This window comes from Pelecanus crispus, chromosome 10 (genome assembly GCF_030463565.1).
Source record: "Pelecanus crispus isolate bPelCri1 chromosome 10, bPelCri1.pri, whole genome shotgun sequence".
Classification (NCBI taxonomy): domain Eukaryota; kingdom Metazoa; phylum Chordata; class Aves; order Pelecaniformes; family Pelecanidae; genus Pelecanus; species Pelecanus crispus.
In genome coordinates, this window is record NC_134652.1 from 22,151,482 (window position 1) to 22,169,852 (window position 18,371).

At 41.6% G+C, this 18,371-nt stretch overlaps 1 protein-coding gene across 4 annotated transcripts in view; it reads left to right on the forward strand.

Moving 5' to 3' along the window:
• The window catches only part of LOC104033759 (WASH complex subunit 2-like), a 38,369-nt gene extending 20,310 nt beyond the window's left edge, over nt 1-18,059 (forward strand). Inside the window, exons 19-30 of one of the 4 annotated variants that reach the window (XM_075718003.1) lie at nt 307-470; nt 920-1,031; nt 1,988-2,173; nt 3,295-3,477; nt 5,863-5,991; nt 6,197-6,292; nt 7,399-7,518; nt 9,131-9,193; nt 9,879-10,091; nt 12,982-13,593; nt 14,183-14,357; nt 17,592-18,059. In XM_075718003.1, coding sequence (XP_075574118.1) covers nt 307-470; nt 920-1,031; nt 1,988-2,173; nt 3,295-3,477; nt 5,863-5,991; nt 6,197-6,292; nt 7,399-7,518; nt 9,131-9,193; nt 9,879-10,091; nt 12,982-13,593; nt 14,183-14,357; nt 17,592-17,728 — 2,190 coding nt within the window. In that variant the 3' untranslated portion in view covers nt 17,729-18,059. The remainder of the gene's footprint in view (nt 1-306; nt 471-919; nt 1,032-1,987; nt 2,174-3,294; nt 3,478-5,862; nt 5,992-6,196; nt 6,293-7,398; nt 7,519-9,130; nt 9,194-9,878; nt 10,092-12,981; nt 13,594-14,182; nt 14,358-17,591) is intronic. The other 3 variants (XM_075718004.1, XM_075718007.1, XM_075718005.1) reach the window with 3 other exon arrangements.
• The last annotated feature ends 312 nt before the right edge of the window (nt 18,060-18,371 follow it).

The following is an 18,371-nucleotide window of genomic DNA, read 5'->3' on the forward strand; positions in this document are numbered from 1 at the left end:
CAGGTTCTACTGGGTTACCTTACTCCTGTGACTACAGTTGACACTGACCTCAGTTGTCAAGAGCAACTATAATAGAAAAGTGTGTGTACCCTATTTTGCTGGGCAAATACTGTATGCCAAAAGTTGGCCAGGCCCTCTGCAAGCCTGGGTAATGTCAGATAACAGTGGCTAACACAAAGGCAGGAAAATAAACTACTAGAAAGATGCAAGGACTGCCAAGATGCTGAGGTGTTTCTGCTTATAGAAAAGATGGGCAAGTGGCTTTGACCAAGACAAAAGAAAACTTAAGTGTTCCTTATTTTAAAGGAACACTGGAATGTCTCCAAGCCAGCTAATCCTCCTTCTGAAGATGACCGAAAAGAGGACTCTGCAAAAGCAGCTAGCACTGTCAGTCAGGCTAAATCTGTGAAGAAGACGAGCCTCTTTGAGGAAGAAGATGAGGAGGATTTATTTGCAATCACTAAAGAGAGGTGACAGTCTGGGGTGGGGGGAGGGGACCATTTTTCAGAACAGCCCAGCAGTGCCCTCAAAACCAGACCCAGGCACATGGCAAGTGTTGTCCCTTGCCACTGCTGCCAGGAGGAAGTAGAGGTGTGTGAGTGGGAATGGGCACGACTGGGCTTTTACCTCTTTTGTATCTGTGGTTGTTCATTCTCCTTGCCACAGCTGAACTGGGCTCTCCATTTCCCTGCCTACGATATAAAATTGTCTTGATCTCTTTTTATCTTCACTTCTGTAGAAAGCTGTGCAGACAGTAAGGGAGGGTGGTAGAATTGTTGAGACAGCAAGGAAGCTGAATCCTGTATCTGGGACCACTTGCTTGCAAATGATGGTCCTAAGTTATACTTTTAAACAGATGCAGTGCGTGGCCTCTGAAACTTTTGCACTGAATCTTCCACTTTCTCCTCTCTCATTGCAGCCAAAGAAAGCCACAGAAGGTATCGTTGTTGTTTGAAGATGATGGTATTAATGGAGAATCACTCTTCAGCTCCCAATCAACGCTACTTCCTTCAGCTGCTAAAGCTGCAGTGGTACCTCCGCTTTCTTTTAAAACTAACATGGAACACTTACTCTTTTTATAGTCTATCTTCCTTGTTAGGTACTGAATGTAAGTCTAACTTGCTTTAGACAATGGTAGTTCTAGCAAATTGGGAATGGGAACAGGGCAGACTGAACCCTTACATGTGAAACTTCTTACTACCATCAGCCTAATAGAGATTTCACAATTTTCTTGACAACGAACCCTAAAGTTGTTTGGTTTATCCTAAAAGCCCTTCCTGAGGGATGTTTTGAGAGCTCTCAACCATAAAGTACCACTAAAAGGAACAGATGGCTTACTGCTGACTGTGGAGCTAGGGCTTTACCCTCTGTCACCTCAGCCCAGGCTGGTTCAGATGTGTCTACAGGCTTCTTACTGGCCCTCTGTTGAGGGTGCTTATGCTATTTTCTGTCTTATGAGCTTAGCCCATAGTGTACTACCTGTCTGGTTGTGCTTTGGAATTGAGAGTAGGAGTTGCAAAAGCTTAACATAACCGTATCTGTAGTGGGAATTCCTGCACGTGTTTGTGTGCCACCCCACCTCACCTTTCTGCTTACCAGGAAAGCAGTTGTCATGGCCCATTAAGACAATAGGCTTAGCAGTAGAAGAAGAAACAGGCAAGCCACAGTCTAGCTGCTGGCAGTCACAGGAAAGAGTGTACCAGCCGGACAAGATTCCCAGGGCATCTGCTCTAAGCTTGCAACTTAAACTTGTTTAAAGCTCTAAACTTGCTTCCTGTCACTCTTCAACCAGACTCAAGAGCCTATAATACTAGAAATCAAGTGTCACAAACCAGAATGTCCCATGGGAGGAAAGCAGGAGGTCAAGCATGTTGCCAGTGTCCTAGACCCCTGGAGAAGGCAAACTGAGACTCTGCTATCCCACAGCAGCATATGCTTCTTATATACCTACCAATTCCGTGTCAACAACATTCTCTTAATTTTGCAGGAGAAAGCAAAACCAGCACAAGCACCCCCTTTGTTTAGTGAAGAAGAAAAGGAGGAAAAGGAAGATCTGCCAGATAGAGCAGCAAAGTCTAACCAGGTAGAAGATACATTGTGGTGTTTAGAAGAGCCTGGAGCAGTTCCTGTGCCTAGAGGAACAGATGTTGCAGGGCAGCAAACAAAGGAAGAAGTGAGGGATTTTCTTGCATTAATCTGAAGTTTGGTAAAAGTTCAGTGTTTTTTTTAAAAAAAAAAACCAACAACAAAAAACAAAACAAACAAAAACAAACCAAAAAACCACACCTAACAGTGCTGCTCTGGGACAGAATTGTTTTTCTGGATTAACTCTTCTATTGCCAAGGAGAGAATAACTCTGTTTCCATTTAGCAAAATCACTTGTCAGTCAAACAGCAAATCAATTAGATGGCATTTAAAAGTTGTTTCCCAACTGACATACGTGAGAGAATTGTTTGGGGTTTTTTTGGGGGGGTGGGTGGTGGAATCTGTTTCATTTGTCAGAGTGGGTTGGGTAATCTTTATTCACATGAACAGTTTTCCTTTAAAAGATAGCCTATACTAATGTGTAGGCTTTGCTTCAAGCACAGTAACTTTGTTTCAACATGGTCTGAGTTATAAATGGTGTTGGTAGCTGTGGCTTTCAGGACTGTGAATTTCTCCTGGGCAGCACTGTTACAGAACAGTATTGACGTGTATTATTGAGTGTACTATTGAAGAGGCTTCAGCAGAACTGAATCTTGGGCATGGTCTTACTGAGTAATTGTTGGGGAATTACCAGCTGATGAATTTCCAGAGTAGTTATCACGCTTTGCACTTCCCTAAGTGCATGCAAGGTTCAGGTAGTGCTGCCCACTCCAAAGAATCCCAAGTTGCGTGAACTAGGTACCTCAGAGGTAATGACAAAGCTGCTTAATGCAGCCTTGTGGTGCACATGCAACCTGACATGTGCAGGAATATGGATGAGGAGGAAACCTTATGCGGGAAGCCACTTATCAACAGTGGAACAGTGTAGGGTACAGGAGAAAACTTGTGTTCCCTTCAGAGCCATAAAGTGCATTCTCTTCTTTATCTACTGTCTCTTGCTAATCAGCATGTTGCTATTCTGTCTAATTAGGAAAAATGAGTTGAATATAGTTGTCTGCTTGGTAATGGATTGCAGAACTCTCACCACTGCTGGCATTTAACCAAGAAAGCTTAGTGGTTTTTTGGGCAAACCTGAACTAAATAACAGGCTGATGTGCTAATTTTTTGTTTTTTGGGGTTTTTTTTTGTTTGTTTGTTTGTTTTGTGGAGCCTTTTGCAGCAACATGCTCAGAGCTAGCCAGCAGTTCAGATCTGTTTGCAACATCACCACCAGCTCTGGAGAAAGATGTTAAGACCCAAGCTAAGAAAGTGTTAAGCTTGTTTGAAGAGGAGGAAGAGGAGAGACTGGAAGATGAGGATAGCATTAAAAATGCACACGCAGAAATTGGTGTGGTGAGTGTAAGGAAGTTCTTGAACACTGGGAAATAGTACTTCTGCCTTTCTACCTCTACTATTCTAGCCAAGGTTTTGTTTTTACCGTTCCCTCTTTTCATGCCATGGAGGCTAATCTTTCTCTGTTTCTAAACGTCCAGATTTTTGGGTGAGAAATTATTCCTGCTCTTCCCCATGATCCTGAATTCCTTTGTAAATTTTTCCATCCCACTAACTTGAAAGCGTTTGGCTGCATGTTAGTACGAAAATAAATTCTGTACAGATGTTTTGGTGCAGCTACTTGATGTCTGCTGTAAAGAACTGATTTGCCAGTTACCCCTCAAGGTCAGAGGTACTAGGAAGGAGAAGGATGTGGAATTTGAAGCCTTGTGGTTTATCCCTTTATTTTCTTTATATTGTTGCAGTTTTCTTGGGGGATCTATGTCTGCAGACTTAGCTTCAGCAAGAATCATCTTAACTCTATGTTTACTTCTGGTTTTCAAGTATTACGTGTTCACTTTTTTAAAAAAGCCTCCAGTTGTCATATTCTTGCTGTTTGGCTTTCCTGATACAGCATATACCATCAAGAGGTAGACTTTGTATCTTCAGCAGCTATATCATTGAATCCATGGCAATGTTCTTGTTTCTACTTGATGCAGATGTACTGAAATTTTTTCTGTGAACTTGAAGTCATGTCAAAAAGTACATACTGTATACTACAGTATACCACAAGTTTTCATCATGGTCTGACCATGTAAAGTAAGTTGTCAACCCTAAAGGCTATACACACTTTATTTGGAAGTCCCTGGAGCTGAATGAAATAGATGGCTCTTGGAGAAAAATCCCTGTTTATAGCTGCTTCTGAGTTACAATGGATTGTTAGCTTGAGTGATTATTTAGCTGTTGTGAATGTATCCTGTGTTTAGGTTTGGGGTTTTTTGGGGTGGGGGGGGGGGAGGGGGGGGGCCACATTGTAAAATGGTTGCAAGAAGCCACATCTGCCCTACGAATTTGGGAAGATACAAATCCTTTCAAATCTTTCCTTCAAAGCACTCAGCTGTCAGCATATAACAGTCACAAAGTGATTAAGGTGCTGAAATGCATATTCATGCAGAATCAGAATAGGTAGAATAGGAACTTAATCTTTTTGATAGGCAAATCTGAAAGGTGCTACTATTTTCTTTGCTTATCTCAGCTTAATATGCGTTTCATGTGTAGATACTACTAGATGTGCATTAGGTTTTCGTATATCTGGGCATAACCAGCAGTTCCAGTGCTCTAAAAATGTGACCTGGCTTTTGACATATAAACTTAAAGCTAGTGCACAGAGGCTGAGGATGGAGCAGTAATAAAAATTATAGGATGGTGTATGGACCAAAAATGGTGTACTGGAAACTAGCTTTAGTAGGCAGCCCTTAGGGGCTCCTGGAGACTTGGACTGGGAAGGGGAGAATTGGGCTTTATTCTCATGACTACTGCTCCTGCTGCTTGGATTTTGAGTCTGATGTTATGCTACTGGACATTCAGTCATGCTCTTAAGAGGCATCCTTTCATTTATGTAGGTCCGGAAGAGACAGCTGGGTAGTAAAACATAGGTACTGGCCTTTACCTAGACATTCAGTGGGGCCTTTGCCTTTTGAAAATTAGGCCTGGGTGCATACAGTGACCATGATCATAGAAAGGCATTGGTTTTGGTGTCCAAGCATCTGATATCAGTTGGTTTGCCAGATAGTGGAGGGCTGATAAGGTGATATGTTTCACCGTCAACCTTCCCCACCACCAGCAAATCTGAAAGTACAAGTTCTTGCCAAAGGCAGACGATATGTTCTGTTCTTCATTGTGGGGGTGTGTTTGCTTTAATGGGAGGAGAACAGAGAATCTAGCAACAGTAATAGTTTTACAGGCCTTCAACTCTGTTTTGGTTTTTTTTTTATTTTATTCTTCTTTAAAAAGTTAGCTTAGGAAGATAACTAACCAGATTCTCTTCCTCTTCTGTCCTGCACCCTCAGCTGAAAAATTCAAGCATAAAAGTCTTACTAAAATATAAACCTTACTGTACACTCATGGTAACATACTGAAAATCTTTTTTTTTTTTTTTTTTTTTTTTTTTCTTCTTTCTAAGGAAGCTTTACAGGTAAATAGTAGTGGCTGGATCTCAGGTCAGCAGACGCAGATACATTTTGGTTAATATCTTCTCATCAAATTGAACTGTGACTACAAATATTTACATTATAAGTTTTGTAAATTTAGTCAAAGTAAAATATATAACTGGCAGTTAAAGCTGTATTTTTGTTACCAGGGTCATAGTGTAGCCTCAGGTGAATTGTAGCCTGTCTTATCAGCAGGCAAATAACTTGCTTTAGGAGGGATTTTCTCACTGTGTGGACCTTTCTCCTCTCCTTCCAGGCGTCTGAGAAAAGTACTCGGCCCAAAAGCACCGGAGTCTTTCAAGACGAAGAGCTCCTCTTCAGTCACAAACTTCAGAAGGACAATGATCCAGACGTTGACCTCTTTGCCAGCCCCAAGAAGTCAATGGTGAGTTCAAAATCCTCCTCTGAATCTGCTGTTTAAAAACTGTCTTTGAAGTGTGCAGCTTACCGGTGTTCCTGGTTTGAACACAGCTTAGAAGTCACTGATTTCCAGGGAGGGCCAAGTGCTAATATCAGTTCAGGCATCATGGGCTGAAGGAGATGTGTTTTTGATCTGTGACACATCTTTTCTTTATCCTTTGTCTCTTTAGTCTGCAAACCGTACCCTGAAGCCATCGTCTGGAGGAGGGCTTTTTGGGGATGATGATGAGGATGATCTCTTCAGTACCGCTAAAACAAATCTTCCGGTATCTGTTCCTCTACTGTAAATGGCTTATATAAAAGATGTTGGAAAGAAGTGTATGGGAGGGATTTTTTCCATATGTATTCCCACAAGAAATGAAGTGACTTCCCAAATCTTTTTGAGAGAATAGAAATGGCCATTGTGACTGCGAAGACATAGGGAACAAACAGATGCATTAGGTCTCCCAAAGCTGGGATGAAAGGATTGGATTCTTTTTCTTTCTGTGTACACCTGGGACTGGCTTAGGTGTAAGAGAACACACTTGAGCAGAAATCAGAGTAGCAGAGTTTGTATTGTTTAATTGTTTTAGTGTTTAACTCGCTAATATTACTTCCCTGTAGTTCATGCATGACTAATGAGCCTTGCTCTGTGACTTATGTAATTGAAGTCTCTGCAGGTTGGTTTGATTTAAGTTAATGAATGGGGTATTAAAATCCTTGTGATCACTGGATTGCTTTTAGAGGGCGAGCAGCTGCAATATTGAACTAGACTGCATTACAGGTGGTCTGAGGTCAAAGTCCTAACATGCATTCTAAACTGCCACTCTGAAAGTATTTAGCTTAATTAAACTGAAGCCAACTTTTACTTTAGTCTATTTTCATGTCTCTAGCTGGAAGTTAGGCTAGAAAACTGGCAATAGTTCCTGGAAACAGTTTCTTTGAGGACTGTGGAAGGGGTGGTCTTAAGTAATTAGCACTTGGCAGCTATATATGGAGCCTGTTTGCTTGAAAACATAAAAATAGCAGTGTTCCTTAGCTAGCTTTGTGCTTTTATTTTCCCTGCTGTCCTGTGCATGAGGAAATACGTATGCATTTGGAAGTTTATTGAAACTCTCATTGTTTATCGTTACCATAGACAGAAAAGGCTGAGATAGGCTAAAGAAACAGAGTGGAAGGTCCTTGTCATTTCAGAGCCAAAAGGCAATGCCTATGATGCATTGCAGTCAAAAGATGTGGCTAGTTTTCTTTTCAGATAGAAGCAAGATTAAAAAGCTTTGCTTGGTTTTTGGTTCGGTGGGTTTTTTGCTTTTTGGGGTTGGTAGTTTTTTTGTGATCTGCAGACCATGCTTTCTACCTGATTCGTGTTGACTTGTGCTCTTAATGCTTTCAGAAAATAGCTGAGAAGAAAACACTTAAGGCCAGTACTGGCCCTTCCTTGGAGAACAGTAACCTTCTAGAAAATGCTTTAAGTGCCAAACAAGATGAAGCTCTGAAGGCAGTAACTACAGAGGCAAGTAGCTAAATCTTGTGCCTTGAACAGCATGCATAGAAAAAGGAGATGTATCATTTTGTTTTAAATAAGTCTCTTGAAAAGATCAAGACTAGTGCTTGGATTTACTGGCTGCAGAGCGTCAATGTGTGGCCAGACTTGTCTCTGCTTATCAGCAGGTGCACTGTTACTAGCAAGAACTTTAAATGCTGTTGATGCAGTGTTTTATTCATTGTCCACATGCTTATAAGGGCAAAGTACAAGGCAGTGAAGAACTACACCTTGGGTCCATTTGGACTGAAAATGGGTTGTTCTTCTCTAAGTGCCAGTGTCTGTTGGAGTGAATATGATCTTTAAAGTATAGGTAGGCTTTTTCAGAAAGGAGATCAGGGTACGCAGCACAAATCTGTGGCTGTTGAGAATCTTATGTTGGAGACTTTATGATGAGCAAACAAGACTCCTGCTCCTGTCCTTGCAGAACCAAGGGTCTCTGGGAGAGGCAGTCTGGATCTGAATTCTGGCTTGTGCCTCACCAGAGCTGCTTGTTGGAATTCCATCTGTAGGAGACTGGCTTTTCATTGTGGGGGGTGGGTGTTGTTTTTTTGTCCCCTGGGCTGTGGAACACAGAGCAAGTCTGTAGGGCTAGTAATTAGCCTGGCTTCCCTTACGGTGAAGTATTCCTTGAAGTGTAGAACCATGCTCATCTTCCCTTTTTTGTAGCTACTGATAGCCTGGTATAGGAATGATCTCAGCCTGTCTGAGGTTCAGCTGAACACTATATGCATTTAAGTGGACAATGATCTCCCCAGACACTGGGATTCCTCTGTCATGCTATCAAGACCCCCAAACCAGTGTCCTAACCCTTGCAAACCCTCAGTTACTTCAACCTGGGTTAAGGAGCTCTGACTGCCCAGTCACACCAACAGTAGTATAGCCTAGCTCACAAACCATGGTAAAGTACAAACTTGTGGAGAGCAAGCCCTGGGGAAGAACACTTTAGCTGATTTGGTTCATCCCTGAGTCCTAGAATTGACCCAAGTCTTCAGACCAGAAAGCTGCTCTTGCTCTTCTAGTCTAGTCTTATTTCTGGCACTGACAGCCTGCTTTCTGTAGAGGAGCACTTGCTTCTCTGAAGCTGTTTTCCTTGCAGGCTGAGAGGTACAATTTTATAGTCCTCTTGGCTTCTCTGTGGGCTTCATTGAAGTCTGTGGCCCTACTATAGCTAGTCACAAAGAGACAAAGTTAGTTATATCATGATCTGGCAATATGGCTTCAGAGGGTCTTAGGGGAGGGAATATGCAAGGAGGGAAGGTAGCTGTCAGAGTTTGATTTGACTGGTGGTGTGTGTGACCTGGAGAAGATGGAAGTTGTTGGGTTACTATGACAAAGTATAATATTGGGTAGAAAGAGGGTGGAATGAAATGTGATAATGAAGATGGAGCTAAGGCATGTGGGGAACTGAAGCTGAAAATTGAGTGACTGGAGCTCTGTTGGTAGAATGTGATGATAACAAGGTATCTTCAGAAGAAATTGGTAAGCAGTGAGCTGCTTTCTATAGATGTATTAAAATGCAAACTATTGTCTGGTTGACAACAACTTGTCCACTTGTTTAATCCAGTGTAATTTTGTGCAGAAATCTACAGGTCCTGTTCCCATTAAAACCAAAGAGCCCTCATCTCGGATTGGAAAACTACAAGTAATTAACTTTACTGGCATTTTGACTTTAAAAAAAATCTTCCTCACCTCACTGATGGCTCTCCCTGAAACAAAATCTTTTTACTTCCTTACCTTACTCTTGCAATTTTTTTTTTTTTCAGATGGCATATTTTCTATTACTTTTTCTGTATTGCATGTTTAATATTATTTCCTCCTCCCGTTTCAGACCTGACTCTGAGCAGCACTATTTACTCTATTTGCGGGGCAGAGGGTGGGCTCCTCTTTGACCTGCTACTCTTCTCACCCCTATTTTAAGTACATTCAGAGACTCTTAGGGTATGTTCAGAGACTCTTAGGGGCTTGGGGTTTTGGTTATGTCCCCCTTCTGACATGAAATGACTAATAACTGTTGATATCAGTGTCTTAACATCAGAACCATTGTTGTCCTCAGACAGGATACTGAGCCATATAGGGGTTTGGTCTGACACAGTGTGGCCATGCTGTTCCTGAAGCTCTTATACAGAATAATGGTGTTGAGCGCTCCACAGGCTTAGTGAGACAGAGGTTAAGTGTGTAGGTGTGAGAAAGGCCAGGCACTTGTAGAAGTAGAACTTGAATGCCTATATAAGCTATTTCTTGCTGCTTCTCTGGAGCCATGCTTGTTCTTAAGCAGTACTAACGTGATCTCTTTTTGTGTGTCTGTTTTGGTTTTCTCTGTTTTGTAGGCTAACTTAGCTATTAACCCTGCAGCCTTACTACCTGGTGCAATGCCTAAGGTCTCCAATGTAAAGTCCCCCTTACCAGTTCTGGACACTCCATTGCATGAGCCCAAGGATGTACAGAACAGTGAAGCCTTCTCTGCTGCAGAAAACAATGAAGAACTAGGTGTAAGCTTTGATCAGCCTATGCAAGCAGATACCTTGCACAGCGCCAATAAGGTAACCTTGGTATTTAGGGGGATAGAAGGGGGGATTAAAAATGCAGCCTGTCCTCATGCAGGAATTTGTGTTTTAGTATGCAAGTTCTGCTAAAAGTGTGGTCTATCTGAATGCAAATGGAGGTGTGGAAATCTAAGCCCCTCTCACTTCTGTGGACCACTGAAGAGAGAGTCAAGGCTACTACATTCTTAGCTCTGTAATGGGCTTATGCATATGCCTAATTCTGTGCCTTTTTAAGGTATATGTGTACTTTCCTCAAATACAGTGGTTTTCCCTATAGGTTAAAGGTATTTTAGCATAACATCTTATCCTGTCCCAGGAGATGCCAACCTGAAAACAATAAAAAAGGCATCTCTCCAGGCTAACTATAAAATACGTTACGGACAGCTGCTGTGGCAAGATATTAAGAACACATCACTGCTGTAGGTTAACATTTACCACCTCTGTGGATAAAAATGTCATGTTGTCCTGAACTGTCACTCCCAATTCTTTTTCATACAAAAACTTTGTTTTTAAAGAAAAAACCCACACAAAACCAAAACAAAAAGAAGTGTTACAGCTTTTGACATGGCAGGTCTCTCCTGACTCACTTCTTTTTTATGCACACCTTTTACTTTGTGGACTGCAAAAGGCATATTCTAATTAAAGATTTAGTGGTTCTTTTAAAAAAAAAAAAAAAAGAAAGCTTGAACCATGTAGTTAAGATTTGGTCTGGGTGCTTATGATTTTATAAACCTCTTGGGTTTTCTGAGAGCAGCGATTTGAATAAGATAACTTAGGATCTTAACTTTGATTCTTTGCTTAATGGTGCTGGGGCTGTTCATTACTAGATGAGCAGCAAAGATGACTTGGGAAGATGCAGCAGCTGTCACCACAATGGCTGACATGACCCCTTAGTGTCAAAAGGGTTTGAAGCTTGTACATCAGACTAATGCACTACCATGTAGGCATAGTTGTTTCCAATAGCAGCATGACCTGCACAATAAAACCCTCTATCCATGATACTTTTAACTAGATAGGTTTGCAAAAGAATAGAGCTCATGTAGCTGCATATGGTCAACCTTGAATGTTCATTTTAGCATAGTGATGATGCATGTTTGCTTACTGAAGTAATCTGAGAAGAAGCATCTCAGTAACTATACCCTGAATGTTTTTTGTGGCTCAGGTTACATGTTTTAATTTTAGTGTGCCATTGCTTCTTGAACCTTTCAAGTTTGAGTTTAAGCTGTTAATATATGCAGCGAAATGCACTTTTTTGTAAAGGCTGGAACAAAGCAACCTACCCAGCATTCTGGCTGTCCTTTCAAAGAACAGTGCATGGAGCAGTGTCCTGGTTTCGGCTGGAATAGAGTTAATTTTCTTCCTAGTAGCTGGCATAATGCTGTGTTTTGGATTTAGTAGGAGAAGAATGCTGATAACACACTGATGTTTTAGTTGTTGCTAAGTACTGCTTATGCTAGTCAAGGACTTTTCAGCTTCCCATGCTCTGCCAGGTGCACAAGAAACTGGGAGGGGGCACAGCCAGAACAGTTGATCCAAACTGGCCAAAGGGCTATTCCATACCATGTGACGTCATGCTCAGTATATAAACTAGGGGGGGGGGAGTTGGCCGGGGAGCAGCGATCGCTGCTCGGGAACTGTCTGGGCATCAGTCAGCGGGTGGTGAGCAATTGCATTGTGCATCACTTGCTTTGTATAATTATTATTATCATTATTGTATTGTTATTATTATCATTACTATTTTACTTTATTTCAATCATGAAACTGTTCCTATCTCAACCCAGGAGTGTTTCTCACTCTTACTCCTCCGATTCTCTCCCCCATCCCATCAGGGTAGGGGGAGTGAGCGAGCGGCTGCGTGGTGCTTAGTTGCTGGCTGGGGCTAAACCACGACAAGCAGGGATCAGTTTATTTCAAGTGCATCTCCCTTCCATCATAATATTCCTGGTTTTCAGCCATGCTCTGATAAATACAGCCCTGCACTCTGAAGGCAGATGTGCTTCTACAATGATTCTGACAAAAGCACATGGCTCCTTTAAGCTGTGTTATCACATATCCATCCAGATTATCTTTCTACTCCAACACAGCAATTAACAAAAGGGGGGAAGAGGTTGTACTGATCTGTTTCCTACCTGTGTGAATACTGCTGTCCATGTGGAATGGTAGAGGCTATAACGGAAACTTGCAGGGGGGCTTTTTTAAAAGCAGCAGAGGAATGAACTGCAGCAGGCTATGCATAAAATGAACTTAAATGGACAACATAATTAGTCATGACTTGGACAGTCTAACTGCACTGCAGAAGCCCCTGGGCAGCAAGCTGTCAGACTGACTAAGGTATTACCTAAAGCTGAGGGGCTAGAGTGGTTTGCTGACCTGTGTTGTGACTCTCTACTTGCAAGTGCTGTTGCTTTTGTACCCCAGTTCTACATGCTGTGGAATGACCAGAGGACAACAAATAAAAAGTCCTGGGTTTATTTTTCAGAACCTTGCTGCAAACTACTCCAAGCTTGAATGTCCCACTTGTCCATCTTTCTAAAAAATGGGGAGAATGGATTATGCTGAGCTGATGATGCATGGTTCCTGCTGCTTCTCCCTATAACCTAAATCAGTGTCTGCTCAGCATTCCTGGCTCAAGATTCTCAACTGAGCATTTGTTTAAATGTACATGTAGCTGTTTAAGTTACTTAAACCAGACCTGTGAGCAGAACTTGTAGTTAATTCAGTTTCAGTGTGCTAGTATGAAATGGGTAATACATGTTAATTGCAGTGTTGTGAAGACAGACAAAGTGTTACAAGGAAATGTAACAGTAATCCTAACCTGTCTTCTGTGAAGTGGGAGATTTTTTTTCCTTCTATATAACCCTGCTCTGCTTTTACTCCTTTCTTGCAGACCAGGATCAAGGTTACAGGAAAACGAAGACCTCCTAGTAGAATGGCCCGCCGTCTAGCTGCCCAGGAGTCTGAAGAGAGTGAGGAGGTGGACAGTGCTAAAGAATCACAGTTCTCTCTACCAAAACAGACATCAGCAATAGTGAACATAAAGGAGCCTCTTGCTACTGAAGCAGAGTCCAAGGAAAATGGCTTTCTCTCTGGCTTGTCACTACCAGCTCATGGCAGTGTTTTGTCTGCTGGGACAAACTCACTACTTCCTCCAGAATCTACAGACCAAGGGGACGATCTCTTTGAATCAGAAGACCTTTTTGCAAGCAGCTCAACATCCAGACCAGCTGCACAATCAAAGTTAAAGGAGGGAATGCTAGACAGTGTGGCTAATAAACCTATCAAAGGCAGGGAGAAAAAGTCTGATCTGTCTGTTCTGGGTGATCAGGACAGCAATGATCTCTTCCAGCCTGTACAGCAAAAATTGTCAACAAAAAGCAGCCCTATACCTTTTTTGGAGGAAGAGGAAGACTCTCTCTTCACCTGTCAGAAAACTGGAAAAAAGGAGTTGAAATCTGCTGTCCAGCAAGCTGTTGACCCTACTGCCCAAGATATCTTTGAGGTAATGTTTGAGCCTATTACCTTGGCCTTTTTGATCCCCAGGGCCTTATGCAGACCCCTCTACTTAGACACATGCTTAATGGAGGCTGCTGAGTAGGATGGGGTGTGCAGGATGGATAAAGTAAACTGTTGATCATGCTCTGCTACTGGCCAATAGAAACCTTTTCTCTGAATGTTCACCCCCTTATTAGCAAGAGTGGTTTAAAAGGTGGAGCCTTAACACAGAGCAGGCATGTCACTGAATGTGCTGTGACAACATACTTATGACCTTTTTCACAGTAATAAAGTATTTGGTTCTTATCTGTTAGCTGTCTGTTCAACACACAGCAACTCAACTCTTAAAAAAAGCAATAAAGTTGGCAGGTTGGGCAGCTGATACAAGCCTCTCTGTGCTGTACTTGACTTGTACGCAATCCCACACTAAGGCGCTTCTGCCTCATCCTCCGTTGGGAGAAGGGACTCAAACTTCTCAGGTTTGAGAAGCCCAAGGCTGTCACTCTTGTAAACATCTCTGTTGCTGTGTACAGATAATTTGACTGTTCTCTTGAAGTGTGTTATGTATTGATGATCCCTCTATGCTTTGCTCCAAGGATGATATATTTGCTACTGAGGCAATTAAACCAATGAACAAAGCAAAAGAGAAGATGCCAGAGACTAACCTGTTTGATGATAACATTGATATTTTTGCGGATCTCACCGTAAAACCACAAGAAAAGAAGACCAAGAAAAAGGTGGAACAAAAATCCATATTTGATGATGATATGGGTAAGCGTCTAATGTCTTGCTGCTAATCTGATAATATTGTCCTGAGTTGCATTCATGGGAGATGGTTCAGAACCCTTTGCTTTCTTTTAAATTTTCAACTGCTCTGAAATCTCTGGTCATCTTTAGATTTTAATGTTGGATGAGAACTTCCTGGATTTGTAGAACTAGCACAGCATTTAAATGGTTTGGGAGAGTGTATAAAATTCTTCTGAGAGAACGAGTAGTTTAATTCCTGTAGGGATTTTCTCACGTGTGGGATTAGAAAATTTCTCTTGTTTTGAGTAAGAGACTAATCTCACGTTGTTATGGCTCAAAGATATACATTCTCTGTTTCAACTGGCACAGCTTTTTGTATCATACTTTCAGATGAAGCACTGATATGAACAAATTAGCATCTCTTCCCACCCCACCTTCACTATTGTATTGACTACCTTGGAGCTCATAAGATTTTGTTTATGTCCATGTATACCCAGAACAATTTACAAATACTACACCTGAGAGCAAAAGTTTGCCCTGTATTATTTGTTGAAAAAGCAGCATATAGTAATGTGAAATGATGCAAAGCATGCTCCTTTCTTGTTCTCCATCAATGGAGGTGTTGAAAGTCATTTGATCCCTGACTGTGTGTTTGTTCTCAGGCTTTTCATGTTTATAGCTCTTCTTTGGGATTGCATGTATTTCTTCTCCTCTAAGACAAAAAATTTCCCTTCTCCTCTCGCTTTGATTTTTGTCAGTCTTCATTCTTTCTAACCTATTCAGATTGAATCTGACTTATCACTGTTTTATTGGACTGCTGTTAAGCATTCCAGCCTGATGGAATGACCTGGCTGAAGTCTGTAAACGTATTAGAGAACTTGCCAGAGAATGAACATCTTGGGATTTCAAAACTTTCTCAACTGATATAAAAACCAAGACCTAAACATTTGTGGGCAAGGTATTTGAGATATGTATTGGATGACTAAAATATCTTATTTTAATAAATTACATTTTTTCATGTAGCCTATAGCAAATAAAACAATTTCCCAAACAGCTACCCCTTCCAAATACTTCAGCACAAAAACCTGGACCTCATGTTGAAAAAAGCAGTTGTACAGTGCCACTTAAAAGTATCCTGGAAAATTAGCCACAACAGAACCTGTCATTTGCACTTCCACTTTTGACATCTACTCTAGTGCTAGAGCTTGTTGTTTGATGTCACATCTGATCTTGATTACCTATAGCATCTACAGCACCCTGTATCTGATAGACTTCATCTTCCTCTAGAGTGCTGACTGTTTTGTGGTGCAGCCACAGGTATGCAGCTACTTTGTGCCCAAAGCTATGGAGCTCCAGAACACCAACAGGAGCGTAGAGAGGATGCCCTGCCAGCAATAGGGTGGTAGAACTGGCACTTGCCTATGCTTCAGGTTAAGGGTTGGTTTAAGTGATCATGGTAGCACTTTATCAGGGCTGTATATTGTTGCCTTAGGAGATCTTTCCCGTTGCAAATAAAACAGTAAGTGGGTGCAGTTTGGCAGGGGTGGAGGCTGCAGGCTGCTTTCCTTCTTTGTCCTACCACAGCTTCTAGGCACTATTTACTACATTTGTATCAGGCTTGTGGTGGCAGTATTAGAAAAAGTCTTTCTTGGGTCTTTATCCTCCTGGCCTCCTCAGTGACCTTATGGCTGATGACACAAACATCTTGATGCCACCTCTGCCTGTCTGGAAGAGTCTGCTAAATGGTGACTGAGCTTTCTTGTGCATTGACAAATACTGTTTTCCATGGTCAAAGCTTTCCTATTCCTTAAGCCTTGTCATAAAAAGGGAGCAATACCTCTACTGCTGATGGCACTCACTGCACTTCCCCTCTGCTGTGAAGCTAATCCATGTGATAGCTTCTTGCTTTGGAGTGATGCCAGTAGGGGATTACTCTCTTACTGCCTTTCTGAACTGTTCTTGTGCTGAAATGCTGTCCTGGATTATTCCCATGTAATCCCTATGATCAGCACAGTGGCAGACACATGCTGGAGTGGAAGAAGTATCGAGAAGAGAAAGACAAGCACATTGTGATAGGCCACTCCATGCTTGGCCTCTGCTTAAGGTTAGGATACATGCTGAAGGCTGAAATACTAGTTTTTATACTCTGGAACAGTAAATGGCTATCAACCTTTATATTAGACCTGTGTTTTCTTAATAGGGATTTGAGACCAGTTATGTGCTACTTATATTGGCCTTGTGAATCACTAGTGATCCACATATCTCAGTCTTGTAAATTTTTTTTATCCCTCATAGTCCAACTGCATAATCTGAGTATCCAAAATTTAGAACCTTAGTGCATAGGAGGAGATCTGCAGTTGTGTGTGCCAAGGAAACCTCGGGGCAACACTTCAGCATGTGTATGGTAGCAGCTCCATCTCTTTCCATGAGCACAGTCCTAAACATGAGCAGCACTAGCCACAGCACGAACTGCAGGTCTGTGACCTCTGCTGCTGGTACAAGGTATCCAGGTTGGAGGGTTTCATTTCTACCAGTTGTTATCCTTCAGGAGAAAATTCTGTCTTGATAGCAACATGATATTTTTCCACTTTGTGGTCCTAGTTTTTCATAACAGAAATGCTTGTATTGAGGAAGGTGGTGGGAGATCTTGATTCAGGACTCTAGATAGACTGTTTGAATATTCAGCAGGATGATGGTTGTAGCTGGCTGCCTCCTTGCATCTTAGCTGTGCTCTGTTCTCAAGTGATTTATACTGTGCTCTTATTGTGCTGTAGATTAAAGACTCTCATATGGCTAGTGGATGTCACAATGGTAGTCGCTAGCAAGTACCATCTTTTCCTTTTCTGACTTTCTTTGGCAACAATCTCACAGCTCTTGGATCTCTCAGGTTCCTCAGATGCTAATGCTCTACATAAGAGGGATGTTATCTGGCACTTGCATGATGGAATTTATTGTGGAGGTTTAATTTATTAGTACTTCTCAAATGCTTATGAAAGCTTGAACATGTTATAAAATACACGTATTATTCTGCTCTACTGAGAAGAAAAAAATATTCCTAATTTGACTTAGAGCTAACAGCTCCCACGTATGTCCTTACAAATGCATCTAGAATCGCAAGCAGCAGGAAAGCATTTGTTTATCACAGAATGTCCTTGGCAGTCACTGCGGTGTGCTGGAGACTCTTATGTACATGTTACTTCTGTTTGGCGGTCACTTCACATTAAAATCTATCTTTTTTTTTTTTTTCCTCCCCTTTAGATGATATCTTCTCTAGCAGCCAAGTCAAGATACCCACTCCCAAAAGCAGATCTTCACAAGCAGCTTCAGAAGCAAAATCTGAAAGCAAGACACTGAACACCTTTGATGACCCGCTGAATGCCTTTGGAGGCCAGTAGCCAAGGGGAGCATGTTGCAGAGAGGAGGCTTTCCTTATGCCGTGTCCAGTACTAATACTCTGGATTCTCTAATCCAGTAGAGCTGAAATGAGATGGCTGTGGATATTTAAATGAGATTACCCATTTCAGATGGTTAGTATTCTCTTGTGCTGGGTCTAATTGTGCTAAACGATATATTTAAAAAAAAACCACAGTAACCTCCTGCTATCTTGTTTCCATGGTGCCCAGATGAATATAGCCTGTGCAATACCTGCAATGAAGTAATCTATTATACAAAGTATAGTTTGTTTTATTGAACAGATCTATAGAGAAAATAATTGATAAATAGTAAATGGAGTCTGTTAAACCAAATCTGTCTGTATGTCTTACTTTCCTCTTTACCACTTGCTAAGGACGTCTGCATCATGACTTGAAAACAATCAAAACCACTGCCATGCCTTGTCTGGGTCAGCTGCCAATCTACTGAGCTAATGTTAGGGGGAGGCTGGGTTCTGTTATCAGGTACAGCTTCTCTTATGTAATCAAGCAGTTAACAAATCTTAGTGCAGGACTTGACACCACGTAAGAGATAAGGTATTTCATATTGGCAGCTAATGTGGTTATAAAAATAACAATGGTTAAAACTTCTCTGCCAGAAAAGGTG